At 43.0% G+C, this 26,957-nt stretch overlaps 1 protein-coding gene across 8 annotated transcripts in view; it reads left to right on the forward strand.

The window, feature by feature from the left end:
• Positions 1-26,957, forward strand: part of NEURL1 (neuralized E3 ubiquitin protein ligase 1) — a 150,158-nt gene that overhangs the window by 79,714 nt on the left and 43,487 nt on the right. For all 8 annotated transcript variants that reach the window (XM_084525909.1, XM_084525915.1, XM_084525913.1 and 5 more), the window contains exons 2-3: positions 8,883-9,124; positions 12,971-13,292. In XM_084525909.1, the coding sequence (XP_084382035.1) occupies positions 8,883-9,124; positions 12,971-13,292 (564 nt within the window). The remainder of the gene's footprint in view (positions 1-8,882; positions 9,125-12,970; positions 13,293-26,957) is intronic.

The following is a 26,957-nucleotide window of genomic DNA, read 5'->3' on the forward strand; positions in this document are numbered from 1 at the left end:
TGAGCTCTTGAGGAAGAGCTCTTTGCTGATTGCTGATCTAAGCTCATCTAGCCCGTTGGTGTCTGAACATTTTGTGGCTTTGAGGAGCTGATGGTATTTGAAGCTTAAATCTCTATAACCTTGGGGATATTTCAATTAGTGCAAGTGTAGAGTTTGCTCTGAGGTGAATGGTGCTATCCACGTCTTAAGTGTTATCCAGGCTCTTTCTAGAGGCATTCATCCCTCCAGCAGCCTTTGTTCTGTGCCTTGCAGCTATGAATGCAAGCTTTGAATGCCCAACATAATACCACCATCCTGCAAATGCTGTGTCTGCAGAAATATTCCTGTATTTTTGTCCTATTTTGGGGAGCCTGTGCTATTCCAGTGTCTTATTGTTCACTAGTTCTATTCCAGGGACACACAGCAAAGCCATGATTTTTGTAGAGAGCAAGGTAAGGTAGGAGGGTGTCTGTGATTTTTGTCTTAGTGCAAAGTGGTCTGTGATTAAGGAGCTTTGCTAAACAGAACGCTTAAGACATGAGAGGTCAGAAACAGCAGGAGGGTTTTGGCCAGCGCCTTCTGCATCCCTAATGTATAGTCTTATACGCTGGGATGGGGTAGAACAGTGGGAGAGAATCCTCCAGTTGATGATCCAGACAAGAAGATAATTCAGAGATGCTCTTCATTACCAACTTGAGACCCTGTGTCTATTTACTGGTGACAGAGGGAGTGTTTAAAGAAAAGCAACCTAATACAGCTCTTTGTATGGTAAATATGGGGTGTGAGAGGCCTGCTGTAAGCCTAATCCAGCATCTTTAGACCAGAGGAACATTCTCAATTTTATACAGGTATGATTCAAAGCTAATTCAAGGAGATGAGTTTAGAACAACAGCTTCTCCAACTTGCATTTTCTTTGCACTGTTTGGGAGGTTACACCACTTTCTACTTGATTTTGGATTTTGGTTCTGCATACCCATTTTCTTGTTTCTAATACTTTTAGGTTTGCAGGTTTGCTTTTTATTATTATTATTATTTTTTTTTTTTCCCTGATCTCTATTGTCCCCACCTTCTTTCTTGTCCTGAGAAATATCTAAGTTTAACCTTTACGGGTCACTTCATTTTGTGGTGAACTCTCAATATTCGGGCTTCCAAGCTATTACACCGTACATGGAAAGTGTGCCCAGGATAGACTTTCCATTAAACTATTTAAATTGGAAGAGAATGCTGGCACATCTACAAGTATTCCAGAATTAGATCCCAAAATACTGAGGCTATTTAATCTTTTGGAAGAACAAAAACTCTTACTGATTTATATTTAGCAGAGGGAATGCATTTTAAAAACACAGTCTATATGAGGCCCCTTGAAGAAAACATCTTTTACATTGATTTGTAGTCCGTGGAAATACTACATGGCCATAAAATATTTGCAGTTGGGCTCTGCTTTTATGCAGCTACTTCTTTCCAGCGTGAAGTGTCATTAACCCTCCAGGCATGGCTGTGCTGTGGGCTGTGCCGCGGAGCACAGCTACCTCTGGGCAGCAGCTTCGCTGTTCATCACAGCTGTGCCCAGCATTGCAGGAGGGATAGGGAAAAAGCACCTTATGCTAGGGTGGAAATACTGGACTGGGAAAGATGCTTTGGTTTAAAACCGATGCAATGTTTGTTGTTGGGATGAGTGCCTTCTGGCTATGCCTGCAGGGTAACGTGACTCCAGGGAATTTGCACAGTATCTCAGGGCCTGCCAGGATATCAGTGACGGTCAGATATGTGTCTAGGACCATTAGAAGCTACATCTAAGATAACCAGTCAGTGGGTTAGAACCTTGGCTGAAACTTGTTATACCAGGAGACTGCATTTAGCAGTTCCCTGGGCAGCAGCATGCTGGCCACCTCCAGGTGGGACACAAAAATCTTCTGACCCCCATAGCTTTTCTGGGGGAAAAGCTGAGCAAGTAGCTGCCCACATGCTCCCCAAGGAGCTGGCACTGCTGCTGCCATCAGGGCAAAATGCTGTTTTCTCAACCAGAACAACAGGGAAACCAGCTCTGGAGCCTGTCTAGCCCACGAGTGAGCAGACGTACTGCTTGGGGACAGCATGTAAGGAGCCAGTGTATTGCTTCCTGGCAGTCCCATAGAAAAGCATGGATGAAAGCAGAAGCTGAACTTGTCCTTGCCATCAGAGGATGTGCACTCCTGTGAAGTTAGAGAGACAGGCAGAGATGCTGGTGGCCCTAATCTTGCAGCACCATTCTTAGTTAAATGTGTATAATATCTACTTAGGCTTAGTTTATATTATTATAAATTAGGAGGATCTCTAATGTTAATACAGGTGTAGAGTGCTCCATGCATAGCTCTGCTCTATACTAAGAAAATTAATAAATGGAATTAAGTTAGATGGGAAATGACACTGGATTGTCCAAGGTGGACCATGATGTTAATGTTTTTTGGAAAAGGAGCTTTGACAAGTAGTTACTTCATTAATACATTGGAACAGCGGAGCAAAGATAACTCTGGGATTATTTTATTAAGTATATGTAATCTTATAATTTAATGTCCAACAGTGTATCTACTTTTCTTTGAGACAAGGAGGATGAAGTCAGAAGTCCATAGTTCCTCCCCAGAATAAATGATTAGATAACACACCCAAGTTGCTCCTGCTTGCAAGAATCAGTGAAGCTTCTGGGAAATAGCGTGGTTGCTGCTGACGGAGGGACTTGCACCATTGCACTTGCTGGCTCCTTTCCATCTCCTTTCTCCTTTTCCTTTCTTTCTCTTTTTCTTTCTTTCCAGGGGGCTGCTCAGCCCATCTTTCTCCTCACACAGCCAACAGGAGCATGTGCTGCTGACTTAGTGCCTGCTGGTCTTATGTGCTCAGCACATTTCTGCTCTGTGGGGGCTTGGGGAGAGGGCAAGAAGGGGGCCTGCAAAGGCGGCTGCACCCACAGAAGGCAGCATGGTGCTGGAGCTCTTGGTAATGGGGGTGGCTGAATTGTTCCAAGTGACTGTGCGAGATGCTGAGTAAAGAGTGCCTTATTAGGTGCCAAGAAATTGTTAATGATTACACAGTAGCATTACTGAAGGTGGCAAGTTTAAAAATTAATTCTCCTGGTAAGGGTTTTCTTCTAAGCAGCCCTATATGCATATAGAAATACTTCTGTATTCTCACAGCTCTCTTCTCATATCATATTTTCTTCACAAAAAAAGAGCATAATGAGCCATCCTCTTGGTACATAGCTTTGCTAAGCACTTGTGGTGCTGTCAACTGGGTTATTGCTCCTGAGGTTGCTCCCTAGCTCCGTCCTGCCTCCTCCCTGCCTGCCTCTCCTGCATGTCATTTCAAGGGTCTTCCTCACCTTCCTTTGCACATCCAGGAGAGGTTCCACTAGGCTCTGCCCAGGAGCATCATCTTTATCTTTCTCTGAGTAAATTCAACCACAGACATTAGTTTGGATGTAACTTTCCTACAGACAATTAACAGATTTACTGCTCCTCTGTAGTACTTAAGTCTTCTTTGGCCAACCTAAATTTTTGCACTAGGATTTTATTTTTATTTTTATTTTTGCTTTTTAAATAAAATATTGCAAACAATATGGGCTTAATAGAACTGAAACAGAGCTCTTTTATCTCTCCTAGGCTCTTTGACCTTCTTTTTCAATCTCCATAAAAATTGCCACTCTCCTGACTCTTGCTAAAACTTATAATGTTGAAGCAAGCCCTCATAAAGTCTTGCATCCAGGATTCAGGTTGTAGCCATGGAGTTGTTGTTCAATGGGTTCCACTGAGGTTGCTTAAAAGAAAAAATAATTAAAAAATAGCACATCTCCAAGCCCCACCCTGGCTGGTATTATTTCCTTTCATGTACATGTTGTCTGTCCACACCTGTCTCTTGTCTCACAGTTTGCAGTTTAAGTGGAAAATCTTACACTATGTGCAGACCTACTCTCTTGATACATCTCATCACTGCTAAAATAGCACAGATGAAAATAAGTTATGTTTTGGCTTTGACTAGTTTTGTAGTCTTGGATGGGAGTGCTAGATCTGACCTGCTGGCTCAAATCCACCTTGTAGATAAGTCCCTAATTCTCTGAAGTTTAACTGAAGATGCTGTATAAATTCAGGTTGTCTGGCTTTAATGCTCCCCTTTTAAGCATTTTAATGCTCCTCTTAAAGAATTAACCCTTTGCATTCTTATAATTGCATGCCTCAACTCCTGCAAAGCTGTGGTCTTCGTGGAAGAGCAAAGTTGTTTATCTTGGTCATTTTGTAATGCCAAGATCAGTAGCTGACCTGGTGACAGTGATATAATAAGGCCATTATCATCATAACAGGCATAGGGGGAGTTGGTTATAGCCTGGAGATGCATGATTACTTATTCCTTCAAGAGAAGGCAATGGAAAAAAAAGCTTTTTTCATTTGCACTTATTTACAGTTCCTTCTCTCCTGTGCGCATGCACAGGGTCAGGCTGCACGCGAGGAAAACAGGGTTTGCAACCCCTTTCAGTTTCCCATGGTGTTGAGCTAATGTTTATTTTTAGTAAACCATATCTTGAAAAGTGCTTTTAAGAATACATTTGCAAAGCCTAGCACAAGGAGTTCATTGTGGTTTTTCTCCTTTTGATCTTTATTAATATGCCTTTGGAGAGACTGTGCAGATACTTTCAGGGCTAGGGCTTTCCTGCTGCACCTTGCTCATGTCCCCAGGGAATTGTGTCCCTTGCATTCCCCACAGTGGTTCCTTTTCTTCCTTCTCAAAATCCATCCTGTAAAATACATATATGGTACAGCCACCTGGCAATAAAACTAACTTCGTTATCTCCCTTTGATAAAGTCACAGTATTGAAACGCTTTTCTTGTTTTTAAGAATTTTTTTCATGGAGGGGCTGGTCAAGCTTTGGAGGGGGCTGTCCAGGAAAGTGGGGGTGTCCTCATTCCTGAAGGTGTTTAAGAGATGTGGATGTGGCCCTAATGGGCATGGTTTAGCTATGGGACTTGGTAGGTCAGGTTGATGATTGGACTTGACGATCTTTAAGTCTTTTCCAACCTAAAGGATTCTATGATTCTTGGTGTGGTGTTTTGCCCTGTCCACTCTTCTCACTCTCACTGGCCTGCAGGACAGGCATGCCTCTGTCACCAACCCTTGTGTCTCTTTTTTCCTCTTTCCCAGGTACATAAGGATTTGTCATTCCCACTTGTATTTCAAGTCAGTCCCAGGGCTCTGGTTTCAAGTTGTCTTTTCTCTTTCACTCAGTTCTGAGTGCCAATCATATTACACGCTTAAATAAGTTAATCTTAAACACCTTGCAGTTAGTTTCCACTCTGAAATGAGTTTTGACAATATTCTGATATGTGCCTGTCAAGATTTTTTTTCAACTGGAAAAGATGTATTTGTTAAAAATGAACTCCAGTCATTTTTTTTTGCAGCATTTAAGAAATCCAAGCCTTTAAGACTGTCTCATTTTTGCAGAGCATGAATGCTTCTAGTGAAAACCCCTAACAGGCTTTGGGATGCATTTTCTAATCTGAGAACATCCAGTGCCCCAGTGCTGCCTTTTATAAGGCTTGTGGATTTTGCTCAGACCTTGAGATTCTTGAGCCCAGGGACAGTTAGCACACATGAAGGGAGAAGCGTGCCACTTGTGGGGCAATATTCTGCTTTCTCAAACAGCCTGGGCTCCAGAAAGGATGCATTTAGGCATCTGAAGGCAGAACAGCTTGGAGTGCTTCATGTTGTGGTTTCCAGTACTGCAGGAAATGGTACAACCAGCATCTGTTGTTGAGCATGAATTGAAAATTAAAGCCTATCCAATCTTTAAAACCATGAGAGTGAGCAGATGCTGATCTCTGTGACCCACAATGTGAAACCTGGAAACCTGTATGGGGACCCATGGGGCTTCTCTAGATTTGCAGCACTTTGACACTGGGGCTTTTTTCAGACATGCCTTGACTCTTGTGACTGTTGTCACAAGATACCAGCTGTTTGCATGATCATGGTACGTTGTTACAAGTCCCACTTGTCAGGAGGAATTTTTTTTGCCTGGCTATTTTACAGCTGTGCTGTTGCATGGGAAACCTGTGGTGCCCTTGAACATGCTTTTGGATTCGAGCCTTCTTGTTTGTTTGCAAACTTTATTAGAAGCTATTACTTCACTTCTCCTTTGTAAGTGACTGATAAGTCAGGCTGTGGAGGAGGAGGATTAGGTTTCCAGCTAATGGAATCTCACATGATTTCTCTGATGCCAGAAGGACTTTTGCCTGTTTTGCCAGCTGAGACTCCAGGTTTGTGAGCTTCACTCAATTCTTTTCTATGAAGATGAAGAAAAACAATAAGTTGAAATCTACTGCAAAGGCCTCAGATGTGTTGTACCAATATTCCTAGCAGCAAAAGCTAAGGATGTTGAAATGTGTAGTAATTTAAATAAGTGAATGGGAGAAGACTGGAGTCCAGGTCAAGCTCAGTTTGAAAAAAACTTTCAGCAGATGATTTATTTTTAGCTGGCCAAGCAAGGACACTGATGTATCACCATATTGTGTTTCAGAAGTGTCCCTTTCCTTTCTTAAGTCCAGTCTTTGGTGTTTGTGTTACCATCCATCTGAACTTGCATGGTGTATCTTCCTTTTGGAGTGGGCATACTGTCCTGAAGAACTGAGCAAAGGCATCTATCCTATTTGGCCCATTGCTTTGTAACTTCTCCAAACATTTGTTAAGTGAAAGTAAAACCCAAATATTTTTGGTTTTAAATAAAGACTTTTTTTTCTAAATTAAGATAGTTTCCTGTCCTTATTCAACTCTGTTCCTCAAGTGAGAGTCATTGCTGAGTGAGAGCATGTGGGAGCAGGAAAGGGTCTTCTCCCCATTTGCATTTTCCACCTGAGGAAGCCCTTCCCTGAGTGATTTCTTTCCTTCCCATAGGACGTATTTGCCCTGAGTTTCAGCTGTATGCACAGGGGCACTTCTCCTGCAGGCATTGGCCTAGGGTGAGTTTGACCCATTCTCACTCAGCAGTGCCAGACTGTCACAAAAAATAAGCATTCCTCTAACATCTTTCCCGTGGGGGCAGACAGGACCCTAAGGCTCCGTAACACAGCTCCAGCAGATGCTCTGGACATATGTAGTGTTGTTATCAGAGCGTGTTTTGAAAGCTGTGAGCAGTTTTTGTCACTTCATTACCATGTTTTAAAAGGGTGCCACATCCTAGGGAGAGATGCAGCAGTTGTTATAATCACAGCCAAATTATCCAGTAAAATTAGAGCAGAGATATGCAAACAAGTTAAAATGTCTGTGCCTTTATGCTTCACAAGTTTGTTTTGGTAAGTGGCTGCTAGCAAAAAGTTGGAGCTACAAAATTCAGGTCTGGATGCAAGTTTAGCTTGAATTGAATGTATATTTGGTGTTTGCTTCTCTTGTGAGAAACAGGAAGATGTCTTATATTCTACACAATTTTTAGCATCAAATCACTTCCAGCTGGTTCATCTCTCCCTTACAGCATTGATGAGAATTTTTCAAGGTAAAACCACTTGTCTGGCCTCTTTGCTCTGTTCTGGAGGGATAGCATTGAGAAACAGAACAGCAAGAGGATGAGAGCAGAAAGCTGAAGAGGCTGATGTTGAAGTTGCGTCAAAATGTTCTCATCAGAAATCAGCATTCTGAGTTCTGTTGTTACTTATTTAGACTTGCTGTGATGATGAACCATTGCAATGTCACATAGTTACAGGCTGCCCTAAAAGCTAGGAGGAATAAGGTTCAGGCTCTACATTTCTACCTCCCAAGAATTACATTAGAGGTGTAAGCATTATTTTATAGTAGCTATATAAAGACATAAGTGTCAGCAATTAATTTGCATGAAGAATGTATATAATTAGTTTATGTAGTTTGTGCATTAGAGGAATAGAATTTTAAACCAGTGTTTAGTCATGCACAAGCAAAGTGACACAGCTTTAAGGTCACATTGCTTTCATTGCATCCCTGAGTCTATCATGGAATAATTCATTACTCTGTTGGTACTCTATTTCCAAATCTATGAGCATCTCCTCCCAAACATACGTGCATAATGCACTCTGTTTGTGCACACAAGGAAAAGGAAGCAGATGACTTTTGTTCAGTATAATGATTGTTTTGTGCTTGAACTGCTTCAGGCTCCCTATTGAAAAAAAACCTCATGAATCCTGTCATTCATGAACAAAGCTGCTGTCGTGATCATGTCAGTTGTGCACTGACTCTCTTGGTTAAAGACATAAGCTCCTCCCTGCTTTACACCTTTGCTCCCTCTCCACTTTCCTTGCCATGTCATGGTGTGCTGGTAAGTGCCTTCATGACGAGTGGGATCTCAGCTGAGGCTCCCATCGCTGGAGGAGAGAGGAGTGTAGGTGGGTGGAGAAGTCCAGGTGGGTTATCACTGAGTAGCGCTCTGGTATGAGTTAGGAATTTATGTGTCTGAGCTGGCACTTAGTGAGAGCGGATAGAACAGCACACAAAGGCAAATGGGCACAAGGATTGATGGAGCTGCTGTTGCAAAGGAGAAGTGGGAGAAATGGTCAAGTTGGGTGGGACAGCTTTGATACACAAACATCACACATGCTTTGGTCCAGTTTTGGAGCTGATTCTTGCCTTGTGTTCTGATGCGTGGCCTCAAAATGGCCTCAGATTTCAGGAGCTGAGCTGTGTTCTCCATGTCAGGCTCTGTACCATCAGATTGCCCGGATGGGAACCTTTGGTGTCCTAATAGTCTTTTGTTGTTCAAGATGCTCTAGAAACCTCTATTAATTTACAGAGACAGGATTTGACTGACTTTCATTTTGCTCTACAACCTTCTCTCCCCTCCTCCCCCCAATTTTTTTCATTGATAGTTTTTTGTTTTACTTATTACAGCAGATTTTAAACCTCACTTTTCCTCATTCTGCTTTCAGATTCCATAGGTGGCTCATTTCCAGCTTCCTCCCACCGATGCCACCACAAGCAGAAGCACTGCCTTCCCATCCCACAGTGTGGGACTCTGACAGTCAGCCCTCTGCTTTTCCACCCCCACACGAAGGGATCCCAGATCATCATGGACACGACACAGAAGGCAGTAAAACGCCAGTCTAGCTTCTGCAACGCCATTACCTTCAGCAACAGGCCCATCATTATTTATGAACAAGTCAGGCTTAAGGTGAGTGGTCGATACCTTCCCTTATTGGTATGGTAGCTACTGTGAATGACTGTTGGGGTGTACCAGGTGCTCACAGCAGGTATTTATCCCCTCCACACAAAGCACAGTAGTCAGACCTTGGCCTTAAATATCTATAATCTTTCTGCTTTTGTCACCATCGTTCTCAGACCCGTTAGTACAGACCCCTATAGAAACTGAAGAAAAGGGAAATCCATGCTCCAAGAGAGCTTGTCTGGATGTTAGATGAGGAATAGCAGATTAAGTTGAGATTGCTTGGAAAACAGCAAGAAAAAAAAACAAACATATTTGACATCCTGAGAGGCAGTAGCTTTGGTGCATCTCTAGCCATCTCTAGTCTGAATGATCCTGCTGTTGTCCATTGCTAGAGATCCCAATGTGCTGGGATCTATGGCAGCTTGCTAGGCTTCTCTGCCTCTTCCCTTATAGCCAGAAAAGGAGCAAGAAAGGAGGAAGATGCTTCCTTTTAAAAATGTAGGGAGATTTTAGGCTCAGGCCCATAGGCAGAAAATCCCCCCTCTAGGTTTGCTTCGTCTCCTGTGGAGTTCTTACTGGTTCCATTCAGGCTGGAAACACAGCAGGACTCCCTCACATTGCCTAATGGGATTTCTTCCATGTTGGCTAGCAGTTTGGACAAACAACTGCAAGAAATGATTTGGGAGGAGATGAAAGCAACATTTCCTTTTTGAAAACACTATCAAAGGTTTGAGTGGGCTTAGTGGTTTAGGCAAAGGTTCTGGATTATTTCTTTCTCATTCTGAAACAATGTAACTATCTCAGGAAATTCAGTTGTTTATTACTGTATATTTTAGGATTTTAGTTTGCATAACATATGTGAAGAATATGCATGCAAATGTTTCATCTCTGCATGAGGGGTTTATGAGCAGGGCTCCTGCTGAATCTACTGGGAAGGCCTCCTGGGAGTGATCAGCAGGCTTCAGCAGAACTTGTACCCTAGGGACGGATAGAAATGTGAAAATGCCTCTGTTTTTCTGATAAGTCCATAAGCCTTATTGTTACGTGTGCCTGTGGAATATGGGATCTTAAACATTTCGTGTTTCTTACCAGCTAAAGACCAGCCACTAACTTAGTTATTCAGGTCTTATAAAATCCAAACTCCCTTTGGAAAACTAGGGGAAAGAGGTCAGGAGGTCTCATTCGGTTTATTGAGGTTTATTCTGAGATTTCTTTGCAGCTTTGAGAATCCCATCAAGCTGCTGGAACCATATGGGGTTCAGGAAGATTTCCTCCTTCTCTGCCTCTGAGATGCATGCCCCAGTTTGGTTTCTTCCATGTAATTCAGGGTACTGCTAGGGAGTGGGGGTCCCTTCCAACACTTCAGTGGGAGCCTGAGTCTGTAGAAGCAGCTATAGCTTAGCAGTTTGGGTTTGGAGTGCATCTTTTCCTCCCCTTCTGGTACCCAGGGGACCTCCCAAGCCTTTCTACTAGCAGTGGCTGCTGAAGAGAGAATCTGGTCCATCATTAACCATTGCCTTTTTTAGCAAAACTGTGTATCCTTTGTCCAGCTGTGTCTAATTCTTGGCAGGCTTTATACAAGATTTTAATTTGGATATTAGTTTGCCTGTGGTCAGACTGTATTGAGAACTGTTTATAGGTGCTGATTAATACATGGAACATGTGCAGCCTAGATTACCATATGAATATTTACTTCATGCAGCCTGTGATTGCTGTAAAGTATTGGCAAGAGACTGTGAAAGAGTAAATTGTACGAATAACAATGAGGCCATATTTATCTCAGTCCCAAAAGCTTTTAGGGCTTGCAGTAAATTTGCTACAATAAATAATCCTGGCCGCTTCTTGGAGTGCGTGCATATTCCCTGTTTTGGCACATGCATGCCCCCATCCACCCCCCTTCCCCTGGGGACATGTGTGATCCCAGCCCAGCCCAACCAGGGATATAAAAGAACAAATCTGCTTCGGTCCTTTCTAGTGCCACCCCAGTGCCTGTCCTGCAAGCCAGAGTGTCATTCCCAGGGCAGAGGGCAGCTCTGAGTGTCTGATGCTGTTTTGTGTAAACAGTTTAGGTGCTTGGCTGGGTTGAGGAGGGGTAAAGAGCAGCACTCACTCAACTGAGAAACTGTCTGTCGGCTGGTAACTTTTTTTTCCTGAAGCCCTGAGGTGTTTTCTCTGACACTTTAATAAAGCAGAAATCTGTAGGCTTTCAGCAATGTCCTTGTGGTGAGATTGTTGTGCTCGCAAGGGCACGTGTTCCAGATTTGCCTTGGAGAGGAACATGCGAAAGAAAAAATGCAATATTTACAAATGTTATTACAGAACTATTCAGAAATCCAAAGAAAATGTCTCAGAGAATCCCTTGGTGAAAATCCTGCACTGCTGGCTCCCACACTGGTATATGAGGAGCTGCTGCCAGGCTTTTGAGGACAAAATCCAGCAGTCCTGGGCAGCTTAGCCTCTGGCGTTGCCAATCACCCGAGCCATCAGCACTTGGACACAAGGAGAAATTACAGTAAGGCAGCAAGTTGTGTGAGACATCTGCTCTGTGGTACCTATTCCTGTTTCTGCTCTTGTCCTGCAGCAAATACTGAAACTGCTTGAGGCTACCTGGGTGCTGCAGGTTTAGTGCACAAATAAACACGCTAATTATGCATCAACTGACAGGCAGTGACTATCCTGGCCCTGCAGAAGGATTGGATTCAGCATTCTTAGGTTTTCATTTCATAGTCTGGATGCTGATGGGCTGTATGCTTTTGAGAGGAGCAGTTCCCAGCATGGTCATAACGAGCAACCATATGAGAGAGAATTCTCTGCGAGCATGATGTCCATGTGGGGACCCTGCTGCCACCCTGGAGATCACCCCCTTCTGCAGGTAGAAGGTGATCTTGTGCCTGGGTGGTGTTCCTGGTGTGCTGCACGTGCTTAGGACCCACTGCCCATTCCCTGCCCATCCTCTTCAGCTCAGGGCCCAGTTCAGGTGAGAAGCAGTTGATGGCTCTGGAGGCATCTCTGAGCCTTTGTTCTGCTCTCTGAGGTGCAGAAGGGTGGGTATGACTCATGCAGCATCCCAAAATTTATTAGCCAATGTTTCTAGCATGCTTTTCAAACACACTAAGTAACCACACAATGATGGGGAGAGGGAGGGTGGGTATAGGGGAGCACCACATATCTTGAAAACCACCACTCATGGCTGAAATGAATAGGTTTTCATCACTTATAATACAACATCTATCATTGTCCCCTAACTATTTATTAAATATTGTTAAATACTTTAAATTGTGCTTTTCCCCACACAAGTTCTCTGCTGTAAAGCTGTGATTTCATCCAATCTGACAAGCTAAAGAAGGGTGAGATTGTCTTTAGCTTGGCTGGGAAACCCAGAAAACCCTATGGTGGTGACTGTGATTCTGGAGCCAGTGCTTTTCCCTCAGGTCCTGAGAAACCCCATCATCCAAACACCAGGGGGGAAGAGCTCTGCTGCTGCAGGTGCTGCCTCAGCTGAGATAAAAGCTCTTATGGCCATTTTTTTGGCACATTTTGCAAGAGGACATTTCTTAGGCCAAAAGGAATTACCCTCGAAATAGAAGTGAGTCATCATGCAGCTGTAATTACATTTCATCTCTCCCCATAGATTTGATGCAAATTTTTTTTTAAATATGTGTATTATATCCTAAGTGTGCAGTATTGCTACTTGCAGATGAGATATCCGCAGCAATGTTTGGGTAAAAAGTTTCCTAAATCTGGTGGGTTTATCTGCACGGTGGCCTTTGATATTTGATGGCATGGAGCCTGGAGCGTGTAAATAGAAGTCTGAGTGCCAAATGCTGTTATTGCTGCTGTTGTTTTTTGCAGATCACTAAAAAACAGTGTTGCTGGAGTGGGGCTCTTCGAATCGGGTTTACTTCTAAGGATCCATCAAGGATTAACCCTGACACCCTGCCGAAGTACGCGTGCCCCGATTTGGTTTCCCAAACTGGTTTCTGGGCCAAGGCTCTGCCTGAAGAGTTTGCCAACGAGGGGAACATCATCGCCTTCTGGGTGGACAAGAAAGGACGGGTTTTCTATCGGGTGAACGACTCTGCCGCGATGCTGTTCTTCAGTGGGGTGAGGACGGCAGAACCCCTCTGGGCCTTGATCGATGTCTACGGGCTGACCCGCGGGGTGCAGCTCCTAGGTGAGTACTGCATGAGCTGGGCTCGTGCCCAGGGGTGACATGGAGACATCTCCATTCTCCCTCCAGCATCTCACCACCCCAGTGGGTGTTTGAAGCTTAGCACATAGATACCTCACCACAGGGAGGGGGGAAACAATGGTAACAGCGCATCACTGGCAGCCATCTGTAAGTAAGTAGATTTCTGCTCAGAGATGTTTTGCCAACTACGCTCTATCCGAGCATCTTCTGGAGTGTGGCACATACCTTGCAAAACTTTCTTTTTGTCTGACATGCTTTCCCTGTGCCAAAGTGGGGAAAAGCATTTTTTGTTTTATGGGTAATTCCTGCCTGGATGGCGCTATTGCAGTTTTCTGGCTGGGTTAGTGGACAGATCTAAAACGTGGATATCATCCAGATTACCTGGGAGAAGCTGTGGCTGGTATTGCCAGGAGGTTACTTTCACAGAGGAGTTAGTTACATTCATGCTCTGGAGCCAGAGGATTGGAAATGCGATTGGGGTTGGAGGATGGGGAGTGCTGAGTATCTGTGCATTCTGCCATCCTCAGCTAAAATAAAGGTTGTTGGCACTCCTGAGGACTCAGTGTAACCCCAGGCATGCAGTCTTGGCAAGGTTTGGGGTATTTGAGTTTATACATCTTAAACTGAAAAGAGTCTCCAAGGACCCAACTTAATGGTCTGCTAGGCTGGTGGGGACCAGAGGTGTCAGCATGCAGTCTCCTAGTTGGCTTTGTGGTGTTGCTGGGAGGCAAATCACAGCATTTCACCCATGTAACAGCAGCTTCACAGGTGTGGTTTTGACTTTAGAAAAATATTAGATGGTAGCTGCTATCTACCGTGAGCTGAAGTTAATTAGATGATCCTGCTAGGCTGAGGGAGATTCTGGTTTCTCTTTCATGCAGCCTGCTAACCTCTTAACCAACAAACCCTCTCACCTTTATGATATATATTGGACTTTAATGAAGCCTTATTTTGGCAGTTCTGCATCCTTTCTGCACTGGTACTAAGAAATACGGTGGCAGGGCTGCCCATAGCAACCTACACAGCCTCTAAGAGGCATGTTGGTTCAGGACATGAAGAAATGGGACTGTCATCTTGTTGCAAAAACTACTGGCTCCAGATTGCACAAGGCAGAGGAATGTAGGGATTTCTCGACAGCTTTTTGCTTTCTTTTAGGAGTAGAAAGATTTATCTTCTGTTGTGAATCAGCTTGAGTCAGAGCCACTAGGCAACCATTCTTAGGCCAAGAAGGTGATATTTGAACTGGGATCTAGAATTTGGGCAAATGTCACATTAAGGATTCAGTTAGGAAGAGCTTACGAATGACTCAAAGTTCTCTGGGCTGCTCTTGCGAGATTTGGCACCTCAGGACTCCTCTGCCTGATTAATGAGGGCCCATAACTCTGGATTATGTGTTTCATTTCAAAACACCCGAGAAATGATTTCCTATCTGTCATACACCCCTGCATTGTCCTAGCATCTTCCACATCCCTTTTCACAAGGAAAATGTGACTCTTGCCAGCCACTGTTTTGCCTCTATTTTAACAGGCTCTGAACTCTCACTGCAGCTCTGGTGGGTATAAACTCTCTGAATGAAGCAAGCAGCTTCTGAGTTTACACAGTTGGCGTGGAGCTCAGATACATATTTATAGCATGTTCCAGCAGCCTTCAGCAGGCTTTAGTCCTAGCAACTGTGCTGAAACATCTTAGGCTTGAGTCCTCTCTATCTCCATTCATTGTTACAGAGCACTAAAAATCAGAGCACTGAAATCATCAGCTCCGTTGCCTCTGGATCATATAGACATACCCACTGTAAAGCTTTGCATGCATGTGTTAGTGTAGTAGACCACACATATAGTATGGGACAACTTGCCAAAAACTCCTGGGACTTGACAAATGAATTTCATAGCTTAGCTACAAACATATGGTCAAATTCAGACCATTATGGCATGCAGGGCATGTGATGGAGGCTGGAGATGCTGGAGTGGTACGTTGAACAGAACAGCCCAGCATTTCAGATTCCAGTTCAATGATTTATTGCCTCCTGTCCCCCTTGATGTGTTCCTTGTTCTTGAGCCTCATTATTTTCCTAAAGACTGTAGGGTTGCAGTGTCACATTGCACCTCTGCACTGCCTCCACTTGATTTTATGTGTGCTTCACCCAGGAATCTGACCAAAAGCTTTACCATTTGTGGTGGTTGTCTTTCTGTTTATTGCAGAAATATTCCCTCCCCACTCCCAATACGTAACTTCACTTCCAAAATCAGACTTGTCCCGGAGAAAGATGTGTAGCAGTCACTGCAAGATCCCACTCTGCAGGGAAACTCATTTATGTCCCCAAAAGTCAAATTCCAAAACTTTGTTTTTCTTATCTGCATTACAATAATAGTGCCAGCCGAAATTAGGGATGTGGTAAAGCATGGCAATGACCAAGTCCAGTGAGATTGCTCTTGTATTACAGATTTAATACAGGCAAACCTGGGAAAAAGGGGACAGAAGGCTGTGAGAGGTAACCTCTTTGCTGGAGGTATACAACAGCAGCATCCACTTTAAGGATGCCATCAGCCTTGTTGTGCTGCCTATTTCAGTCCTTCTTCACCTCCCTGTCAGCTTCACAGGTATTGCACAGCATTCAGCATCACTAAATTGTGGCAGTGGATGAAAGAAGCAGCTGTTTTGTATCTTAATGTTCGGTTTTGTTGTGCTTATGGCTTTACCCACAGCTTCTTCCCTACTGCTAATTACACACTTAATTGCTGCAGTCAATGCATAAATATATGTGACTATCACAGGTGTCCCTGGGTCTGAATGCCCCCACTGTAGGTTCAGAAGCAGAGTCCTTTAAACAGCTTCTTTGCCTGCTTGATTTTTGTTCTGAAACAGGTAAAAATGGCTTGCATGGTTCACTGAATTTCAGCCAAAGGGAGATCAAGGAACTGAGTTTGGGCCATGTCTTGGCTATCACTGCTGGAACAAGTCTTAAATGAGAGACCAGCTTAAATCTACTTTGAAGGTGGCTTTGGTGATGAAGTTCACCATGTGGTCAGTCACGTGGGAGGCTACTCCTTGTTTTGCTCACCTCTACCCACATTTTACGGAAGAAATGTCTTAAATTCATCCAGGAAGCTGGTGCTCCTATAACCACAAGGTCTCGGCTGTTTTCTTGCCACAATGTAAGTGCCCACATAGGAGAGGTGGTTGCAGTCAAGTGCATGGAGGTTCAGTGCTATAGGGTGCATAGATGCAGGCTGAAGTGACCTGTAAACATACCCTTATACAGTGACACTCTCCTGCCGACATGCCCAGCTTGCAGGCAGGATGGTTTACAGCTTTGCTTCCCTTTTTGGGCAGCTAGTTTTGCACAAGTGCACTTTTACATTCCAGGATAATTTAAAGTAATATTTACTAGAAATGTGCCTTAGCCTTATGTTATCACTCCAACATACACACATGCTCATTCACACTTTAAAAAGAGTCCGAGAAAAATGGGATATAAGCAGTCTGCTGCCTCACTGCTATAATAAAGCATTAAAAAAGACAAGGAAGGGGCCAACTGTTAACTCCTGGGGTCTTCAGAGCCTTGGAAGAAGGATGGCAGCTCATGGGAACCAAATGGTGTTGTCTCACATTAGCCTGCTTCTTCCCAGAACTTGGCTAGTAAGCCTGGCATAGGCTAAGAAATGTTCGTGTGTTCTTTCTATGGATTCAGTGCAGGACAACAAAGATAGCAACTTTCCTCAGTGATGCACAGGTTGATAAGATGTGTTTTCACCATTTTTCTGTACCTCTTAGTGAAGAGTTTCAGCTTTACCCACTATGTTCTGACTTTTTGAAAATTACCCCATTTCATTGACATTGTGGTGCAGGACCACAGAACAGTTGAGATTGGAAGGCACCTGCAGAGATCATCTAGTCCAAGCAGTGTCTCTTCTTTCAAAGCACAACAGATGTGCTCTGAAAATAAAGAAACAGGACTGCAAAGAAATTTTAATTTCAGTACATGCCCTACTTCTCCCATATTTATGTGTTGTAACATGAGGAATAACTTATTGGCTTTCCTCTTCATACCATTTGTTACCAGTATGGTCAGCAAACAAACACCTTTCCTGTTTATTTTTTTGTTCACTTTTTTCTCTCATCCATCTGTATTTTCATTCAGGCAGTATTTCAAAGTCCTCTTGGTCTTTACTAGCTACGACTTGGAAAATCACAGGTAATTTTGTTTAGGTTGGCACACTGAAAGGCACCTGTTGAAAGCAAAGCTTCACCACCTCTTGTAAATATAAAATAAGTGGTAGTCTAGCAAGACCTTGCAAACCAGGAAAATTTAAAAAGTACATATATTAAATTCTTCTGAAGTAGACAGAGTATAAATATATATGTCAATCACAAATATGTATACAGATTCTGTTAGAATTAACTGACAGTGCTGTATATTACGTTAGATATTTAAGAGATCTTTTCTTTCTCCATATTTCCTTCCTAGCTTCTTATCACTTTGTGCTTGCAAAGTGACAAAAGTCAAAATGTGAACCAATCATGCATGAAAATTTACCCATCTTGAGACTCAAGCTAGTGCACAGTTGACAAGGAAATTGCACATTTTGTAGGGAAGGAAGGGAACATGTTTTTCTTTCTTTACCCATGTCAGTTCTTAGGTAAATTGAATCTTGAGCTCCAGGGCACCTTTAGAAGAAACATTAAGTAAGTCTCAAATGAGGTGGATTTATGCACAAATTTCAGGTGTGAATGGTATAAGACTGAGGCTAAAACTGATTTATCACATGCATCTGTAATTTTACAATGTGGTTATTACTATTTTATTTTCCATGTGCAAAAACTTATTTTCCATTGCCCATGGTAATCCATTTCTGTTGCTATTCTGAAACATGCAAATAAGCACGCTGATGTGCTGAGAGTGGCTCGCACTAAATGAAATTGGATAATCAAATCTGACTGCAGTGTATTTTTACAGTGCATTGTTGAAAGTGGAAGCTATAAACTATTTACCCTCTCTGTGGAAGTCTGTGACAATCTGATGGAAAAGAATAATATGTGTTTAAACAGAGTCCTACTTAATGAAGGCAAGATATATGCAACCTGCAAACAGTCAGTTGTCATTGTTTTTCCGCATCTCCTAAGGGGAGAGAGAATTTAAATTGCTCATAAAGTTTTATTGTCTGTAGCTGTTGTCTCTATGGCAGCTGCAGGAAGCTCTCTAACATTGCTAAAAATGTGAAAACAGCTTAATAAATAACTCATCTCTTGCCGTTTTAATCAATCCCTTCTTTGCCTTGGCATCTCTGGAGGGATATATTTTTTCCAGATGCGATAGGTACCAAAAGTTACGGCTAACCCAAAGGTATCTGGAGGTTTCTCTGTCCTCCAGGTCCGTCTGTCTTGCTTACGACAATGAGGCTGCTGGGGACAGCCCTTCCAAACAAGCCCGAGTTCATCATGGCAGCGACTTTTTTTTCCTTCTCTTCACTTTTGATGGTAAACAGCAGAGAATTTGGGCACATCAGCCTGCGCTGGCATCTCCCCAGGGTCCCGCGTGACATGGCCCCTGCGCGCCGCGCTCCTGCCACGTGCCTTGGCAGCCCTGGGGAGCTCAGGCTCTGCGCTTGGACAGCAACCTCTGAGCGAGCTGGGACAGCCAGGCGCCAAGGCAAACACGGCCTCCGAGGGGTCAGTGCTTTGGACTTGCCTGGGTCTCGATGAAGTGGTGAATTACATCTGTCTTATCGCTGTTGCTCAAGGGTGTACCTGTTGCTTTGGCCCAAACTGCCTCTTCCTTAGCGGGACTGCTCAGGGAGCTAAAACGTTACTAAATGGGAACAGAAAGGACAAAATCTGGCATATAAAAGTCTATTGGTGATATGTACACCACCAGAAATTGTATTCACATTGGTGTCAGGAGAAACTGCAATTGAACCTGGGTAGAAATAAACGGGAGAGGGATTAGCCTGGCTATTACTGTCCAGACTGAGAAAAATGAAGACTGTAACAAGACAGCAGGATCAGTGGAAAATAAATTCTGTGCTTTGTCAAGTTCCTTTAGTTCTGCTATGCTGAAATATTGTTCCTAACACAGGCAAGAAAGGCTATATAATAATATTTTCCATTGTACCCATAAAAGCGCAGGGAAAACTGACAATTTTAAGTGGTGTTTACACCATGGGTATGTGGGTGCTGTAGTTAGATAATGACACTGCAAAGATAAGCTCTTGAGTGTTTTTTTCTTTTTCTTTTCTTTTCTTTCTTTCTTTCTTTCTTTCTTTCTTTCTTTCTTTCTTTCTTTCTTTCTTTTTTTTTTTTTTTTTTTTTTTTTAAAGATATCTTCACGTTAAATATCTGTTTTCATGATTGATTTGGCTGTTGCTTTAAGGAGGTAAATATTCTGGTTTTCAATGAGAAGTTCATCTTGGCTTTGCTAAGTGTTGTTATTTTTTAGCAGAAGTATGGAAGCTGTAGTCTGGAAACAGTGATTCCAATTAAAAGTGCTTTGACCTTATTTTACGTCCACTAGAGGTATAAACTACTGGAATAATTGAATATATGCAGAATTTATTACACAGCTCTTGTTCATTGTAGAAGTTTCCAGAATAGGCAGGGCCTTAGAGAATAAGAATACGTTGCGAATGGAGCAATGTGTACTCCTGGGAAAGATTTCAAAGAATTACTTACATTAGCAGAGGTTTTAGTATTTTGATTTAAACCATTAGGTTAAAACAACATTAAAAAAAAAAAAAAAAAAAAAAGCATTCTCCTAATTGTTACTTACATGGCGTATAATTGCATTTCCCTTAGTTTGTCTGATGTGGTTTCTATTGTAATTGTGGAAGTGAGAGGAGTCTTTAAAAAGAAAGGTAGAGAGAACGTACTAACACAGAGAATTAATCTTTGCATCTTTCTGAATACTTTCCTCAAAAATACTCAGTAAAATAGTTTAAACCTCACAAACCCTGTCTTTGAAAGCTGAAGGCGAACTCCTCTTTGTTCATAAAGCTAGAGCTTGACAGAAAGTGTGTGTTTTCTCCAGTGAAGGCAGTTGAAGCTAGAGGTGAGTAATGTATATAAACTGATAGATGATCTGGTAGAAGAAAAACAATTTATTGAGCTAATCTTGCAATTCCAGCTGTTCCAGCTGAGGAGGCCCTTTCCCCTAAGTCTGTATGACAGATGATGGCTAAACATTGCTTATATGATAAAACTAAACACTGGCTCTGTACTGTATGTCTCCACTGGCATGAGAAAGTACTTCATCATTTCAGTATCTAATTGGTATCACAGCTGCTGAACATGCAATTCACCGTACAGAGGATGTGATTTTATTATCCCTCTAGGTGTCTGAGTTATTAAAAAAAAGTTTGACACCTTTAATAAAATTAAATCTGCTTTTCCATCTGTATCAGCAACAGAGCTAAAAATGAGCTTGCATTATACTCCAAAGTTTCCATTTGTTTTCCCAGGCTGCTTAAGCAGAGCTGTTGTTGGGCTCAGTCTGGAACTCCTTACCCTTAATCTGATCTGCAATGTGTTACCAGCCATTTTGACCAGTTTTACCAGCTTGCAGCCGCTTTGTGGAGTTGCTCCGGTTTTACGCTGTGAGCAGAACCTCGCCTCTGGTTTTTACTTATTCATCACTTCTCTTTGGCCAAACACCAAGCAACAGAAGCTCCTCCAGACCTTTCCTGGCCTGTCCCAAAGAAAACAAAGGAGTTTTGGACTGGGGAAACTTGTGCTGATTCAAGCCAGGGCTTCTCCTTCTAAGTACCCTTGTCAGGAGAAAAGAGCCTCCAGGGGTCTGTGCGAGTGTAACTGTTCACGGGTGTCTGAAAGATGGCAAAAGTGCAAGGGGTGTCATCTGCTTGTGGAGACCCAGCTCTTTCATTAACAACTTGGTTCTGTATCCTCATGTCAAGGGCAAACTGTCCTGATGGCAGGAGGAAGCGTTGAGCAGCAAGCTGCCCTTTCAGCACCAAAGGGCTGATGCAGCAATGCACAGCTGAGTACACAGTGCCTGGTGCCACAGCGTTAAACTCGGTAAACCGCCCTCTCAAAGTAACCATTGCTAAATTATGGTGCTTTCTTCCCCCTAAAAGTTATCTGTTAAGTGTGCCTGATACTCATTGCAAGTAACTGGCCTTAGACACCAAGTTCACATTAAATCATCACGCCAATAAGGCTAGATGGGCTAGAATGACCCATTTGTTCACTTATTCCAAAGAAATTAGTTGGGATTTCATAAATATGAATCAAAAAGAGCCTCTCTGTTCAGCAGCTGGATGTGACCCTTTCCTCGTGTATGAAATGCAATTCATGTAACTGTCTCTGTACAAACAACACAGTGCAAGTTTTGGAGTTGTCTAGATGAAAGATGTGTTGAGTCAAATGAAAGACTTTCTTAACAGTGAAATTTTCAGTGGTGCTTCCAGGGTAGGCAGTGCCAGTGCTCTGGGGCTGGAAGGTCTGGGAATGAGCATGGAGAACAGATCCCTGTGCTGCCCCAAGCGTGTGTGTTCTTCACCGCAAGTCTCCTTCGCTCTGTGCAAACAGACAGAGCCTGGGGCTGAGCTGGTCCTGGTTTCGTACCACTCGTGTCTGGAGCTTGCTGTGGTCTTGTTCCTACTCCTTGCTTTAGCGTGGGACACATGCTGTGTCACTGAAGGTCCACTGAATCCAGTGTCCTGTCTCTGGAAAGGAACAGTATCTCCAGCTCTCCACATCCTCTTGGAAAGAAAATTTTGCAAGAACAGGTGATATTTTCTTCTGCCTTCCATGTTTAATCATGTCAAGCTGTTCTCTAAGATTCTCTACCTGCATTAAATTTACTTCCAATTTCAATGCAGAGGTTACATTAGTTCTGCCTAGGCTGCAGGTGATCTTGCAAGGTGCTTTTCTCAGAGAGACACTGGGCTCCTTTGTCCTGCACCTTGTAGTCTTCTACCATGCTATTTTTATTACATTATCATAATATGTTCTTCTGGTACTATTATATATATATTTTTTTAATGAAAATAACATCTCTTATACTAAGATGTGCTAGGTAAGTGCTTCCTTGTACTGCCATGGGTATTATAGCAGGGTGTTGGCAGAATGATGCAAAACTTATAAAAAGCATTTCCGTACACATAGGCTAGAACAGTATGTCCAGTCACTTACAGGTTTTGATTCTGATTCATCAATGTCACTTTGATCTTAAAGGGCTTTACTGAAATATTTCAAGAGAAATTCCCATTCCATCTGCTCCTATTAGAATTTGAAATTAAACTTACTTGGAAATGTAATTTTTTAGTCTGTAGCTAGAGTTAAGTCTGATAAGTGGTCTTGTACCACTGGCTGTTGCTGGTGAGTTTAAGAAGATGAAAATCTCTTGTGATGCATCTGGCCACTGGTGTGACCCTTCACAGACAATTAATTCTCTTCAGGGAAAAAAAAAAATGTTTAATTGCTCTATCTTCTTTTAAGAGGATAAAGACCGCTCTAGGGAAAAAGCCTTTAGAATCCAGTAATCCTATTGCCATGCTGGTACCATGCCAATAAACACTGTGCATCTTGCATGGAGAGAACTGAAGCCCCTGAAATCTTTAATGCAGAGTGTCCTGCTTTTCTCTGCATACCCTGGTCTGGAGGACCTCAGCACCATGATCTCAGCTTACCTGATCTGGGATTCTGATGATGATTTGATCAATGTATTCCTATAGACTCTTACATTTCCTCCTCATTCTGCAGTGGCGTTTACCTGGTTGTTTTTCTTTGATCTCCTCAGCATTTGTAGGCAGCAACCATCATCCTCCTGAGCCTTCCGCAGGCATCGGCAGACCGCTCTGTTATCCCAGCATGGTTTGAGTGAAAGCATCTTTTTGACAAGAATGCCGGTCCTGTTGCTTTCTGTTCCTATTTGTGGCCTGGTTGGTTCTAACTAGATCTTATTCAATGGCTACGTATACTGGAGTGTGCTCCTGCCTGAGATGAGCCTTGGTGCTGCATTTGTCAAAACACTTTTTTATCGCTCCATTCCCAACATGGTAGAGGCTGTAGGTCTTGACTGTAACACCGCTTGGCCAGGTGGAAGGAAATTGGCCTCATGTTGAAGGTCAGTGCTAGAAACAGTTGGAAGGAAAACTGAACTGATGGAGAATTTCACTGTGGAGCTGCAGGGACTGGCATTTTCAGCTCAGGCTTACTCAAGAGAAATACATAAATAATTTGTTCATAGGCCACAATCACTATTATAACTATTCGTATTATAATTTCTAGTGCTTCAGTTTTGAATGTGCGACTGAAAGGATAAATTCTCCATGTGAAACGGATGAGCTCCAAAGAGCCTAAATAACAATCAAATGGTGAGGCAGAGTGCTCTGTGTTGGCAGGCTAATGGATGAAAGCTGATGGAGGAGAAATTCAAGAGGGAAGTAAAATAGCAGGTTTTAAATGTGTGCAGTTCCCAACCCCTTCTCATTTGCTCAGAAGACTGCATAGGCTGCAGGACCTGAATTCAACAGGAGCGTTAAATACTTCCCCACCTTTTACACATATGTGCCTGTGTCCGGCGTGCCAGAAATTAAGTATATGCTTGAGTAAGTCTGTTAATTCACATTCCTAAAGATAGCTATGTGCTTAAGAGCCCTGCTGGATCTTTTTCTTCGCCATCTGCTTGTTACTGGGTTCTGTGCAGGGTTTGCTAGGTTAAAACCAGTGATCTGTGGTTAATCAGTAATCAATGGTTATACCAGGATCAGGCTCTGTGCTTAATGGTTTTTCTGGCCTGAGAAGTAAAGACTCTTTCAGGAGGAGAGAGGTGAGCATGAGTGGGGGAGGTTGGATGTACTGCAGCAGCCTGAGAAGAGGTGGAGAGGCTGCCTCCCAGCAGTGCTTGCTGTTCTTGGAAAACATGGATAGCTTCTGTGCAGGGAGGTTTAGACAGGGTCCAGAAGCAGGAGGAGGGCAAGAAGATAAAAGCATGGAAACGGGTGAACTGCTAGCTGAAAGCAAGGAAGGAAGAGCAGGCTTGGCAAAGCAGGATCAGGATATATTGGCAGGGAAGGGAAAAACAGCTCCATGATCAGGATACCATCCCTGCCTTGCCTGGTTTCCTTACTAGTGTGAAGTTACATGTGTAAATCACTGCCTTGCTTTGACTTTGTGATGGCAATTATAACCCAAAGGCTTTTTTTTTTTTTTTTTTCTTTTTCTTTTTTTTTTTCTTCTTTTCTCCTTTTCCTCGACGGCATATTTGATGCTATTTGCTCTGGGGTGTTAGGAGTGTTTCAGCCACTTTGCATGGGCCACTTTGGATGCCCGGCATGTTCCTTGCAGATAAGTCAGCTCTTTTATCGAGTCAAGTACATACTACTGACACACTCCCTATAAAAGGAATCATTAAGAGACAGGATTAAAACAACCCATGGGGAAATATCTGAGTCAGATGTCTCTTACATCCCAAATTAGATTGGTGGCTTTCTGTTCTGCTCTTGATAGCACCTATTCCTCTTTGTGCAAAAACACTCTTTATCATCTAGTTAATTTATTATAGAAGTCTTCTGCTAGTGAACATTGACAGATCTATCAAGGGGGTGATTTAGATGAAGGTGAGTAGGCTCTGTGAGGAGAGAGTAGAATCTTTTGTTGGTCAATAGTTTGCAATGGGGATTTCACACTCCTCCAGCTTTGTCTGTGGAATTTGTTGCCAGATGAACTCCCGTCTATCAAGCTGCACTTTAGTCTAATCTTCTACTTAGTAGCATCTCTACAGCAATCAGTCGAGGAGAAAACAACAACAAAAACCTCTAAGATATGTGTACTGAGTTCAGTGCTTTTCTGCAGAGGGTTTAGTTACAAATGGGAACAGTGGAAAATTAATGCAAATCAATTGCAAGCATGGCTTTAGAAAGAACCAGTTATGCCTACCTTCATCATTTCTATAGGCAAGTGTTTGGAGTTCAAATAGCCTGATTTGACATAGATTCAGAGTGAGCTTAGCTGATACTGGGTTAACTCTAAAAGTTTTGTGGCAACCACAGAAGCAAGGATGAAAAATCCTGGCCCAACTTTGAAACTGGCATGAGGGTAAACGACACCACTGGACAAACCGTGGCAGCAGTCTCTGCCTGGCTTTAACAGAAGGACGAAAAACAGTGGTGAATGACAGCAGCTTCTCAAATTGTCCCAGGAAGACAACTTCTTCACCCCTGAAAACTTCCACTATTCAGGCATAAGCATTGTCTGAGACATATTTGCAGCCACCAGTGCCAGATGCTCACCACCACCATCCCCTCCCGAGGATGTTCCTGTTGGCAGCTACTTGACCAAGCTATTATTTTATGGTATATGTAGTTTCTTTTTATCTTTGCTCGCTGTCAGTCTCTCCAGCCCAGTAATCATGTTTTCTTCTTTGCCACAGCCTCCATATCCTGCTGTCATTCTAAAAATCCTTCAACGATGTTAAATCTTTTCCAGTTATATGATGAGAATTAATTCATTCTGACACAGCCATGAAAATCTGATTCAATTCCTTTTTTTGGTATCTCAGTCACAGTCCTTGATCACAAATCAGCATGAGTCAGAATTTCCCAGGTTATTATTTCCTCAGAAAGGCTGATTGCAAGCCTGTCTCCGTATTTAATATCCTTTTTTTCTGACTCCTGCAGAGCCAAGCCATCAAGGGTGCTGCAATTTTGTTCTGAGATCTGCCTGTTGTCTTGTTATTTAATGTCACAGGTGGAAAACAAGGTAAGAAAAATAAATATCGCAGACCAGTTTTAGTGTTGCAGCTTCCCACCATCAGGTAGCTGTGTCCACGCTTGCTCTCCAGCATGATGATGAATACAGAAACTAGTAGGATTTATTTCTCTGGAGACCTAGAAATCTTGGGTCACAACTGGGAAGGAAGCATGTCTTTATCAGCTCTTGCAAGGACATGCAAATTTAGTAATGATGGGTTTTCAAAGCAGCTGTATCATGCTGGGATCATCTGCTGAAATGTGCTGTGCTAAAACTCCTCAGATTGGTTTTGAATCCTTTTGGGTTCAGCTCCTTAAATGAGTAGCTTATCTGGAGTTACCAAAAGTAGGCCAGAACAGAAAATATATGGGAAATACTGTCTTTATTGTTGGGATTTTTATAATTTATTCTCTCCAATGCATGTGTGCCTCTCAAATATTAAGCCTTGAGTCCAGGACCATGTTGGCTGCCCACTGGCAGTGTAGGCTGCTGTCAGTCTGCTCCACATCGGGCTGTGCTTTGGCCAGGAGGTGTTTGGAGGTGTGAGACTTCCCTTTCCCTGCACAGAGCCGCTGCCTCTGGAGGCAAACGCAAGGAAATCCTGCTTCCACTTGCCTTTGTAGCTCTCCTGGTGCTTGCTGACCATTGAGCAGCAGCCAAAGGGCAGCAGGAAGGGGCAGGCCTTGCTTCTCCCTGCTTACAGGAGGCGAAACCCCTGAGCACGCCACATGGGTTTGTCAAGGCACAAATTCAATGCCCAGCTTGAGGATTGAGGAATTGTTTCCATGTTCTCCATTGATCGCTGCAGTTCCCTTTTGTGATTCTCTTGGGTTCTTCAAAGGGGGTAGTAGTAGCTTTAATACCCAGTTGGGTGTTTTGCCTGTTTCCTACCAAGCTCTAGTTATTGTTCTGTTTTGTTTTGTTTTCCCACATTAAAAGAGG

Source organism: Aythya ferina (genome assembly GCF_964211825.1).
Source record: "Aythya ferina genome assembly, chromosome: 7".
In the NCBI taxonomy this organism is placed as follows: Eukaryota; Metazoa; Chordata; class Aves; order Anseriformes; family Anatidae; genus Aythya; species Aythya ferina.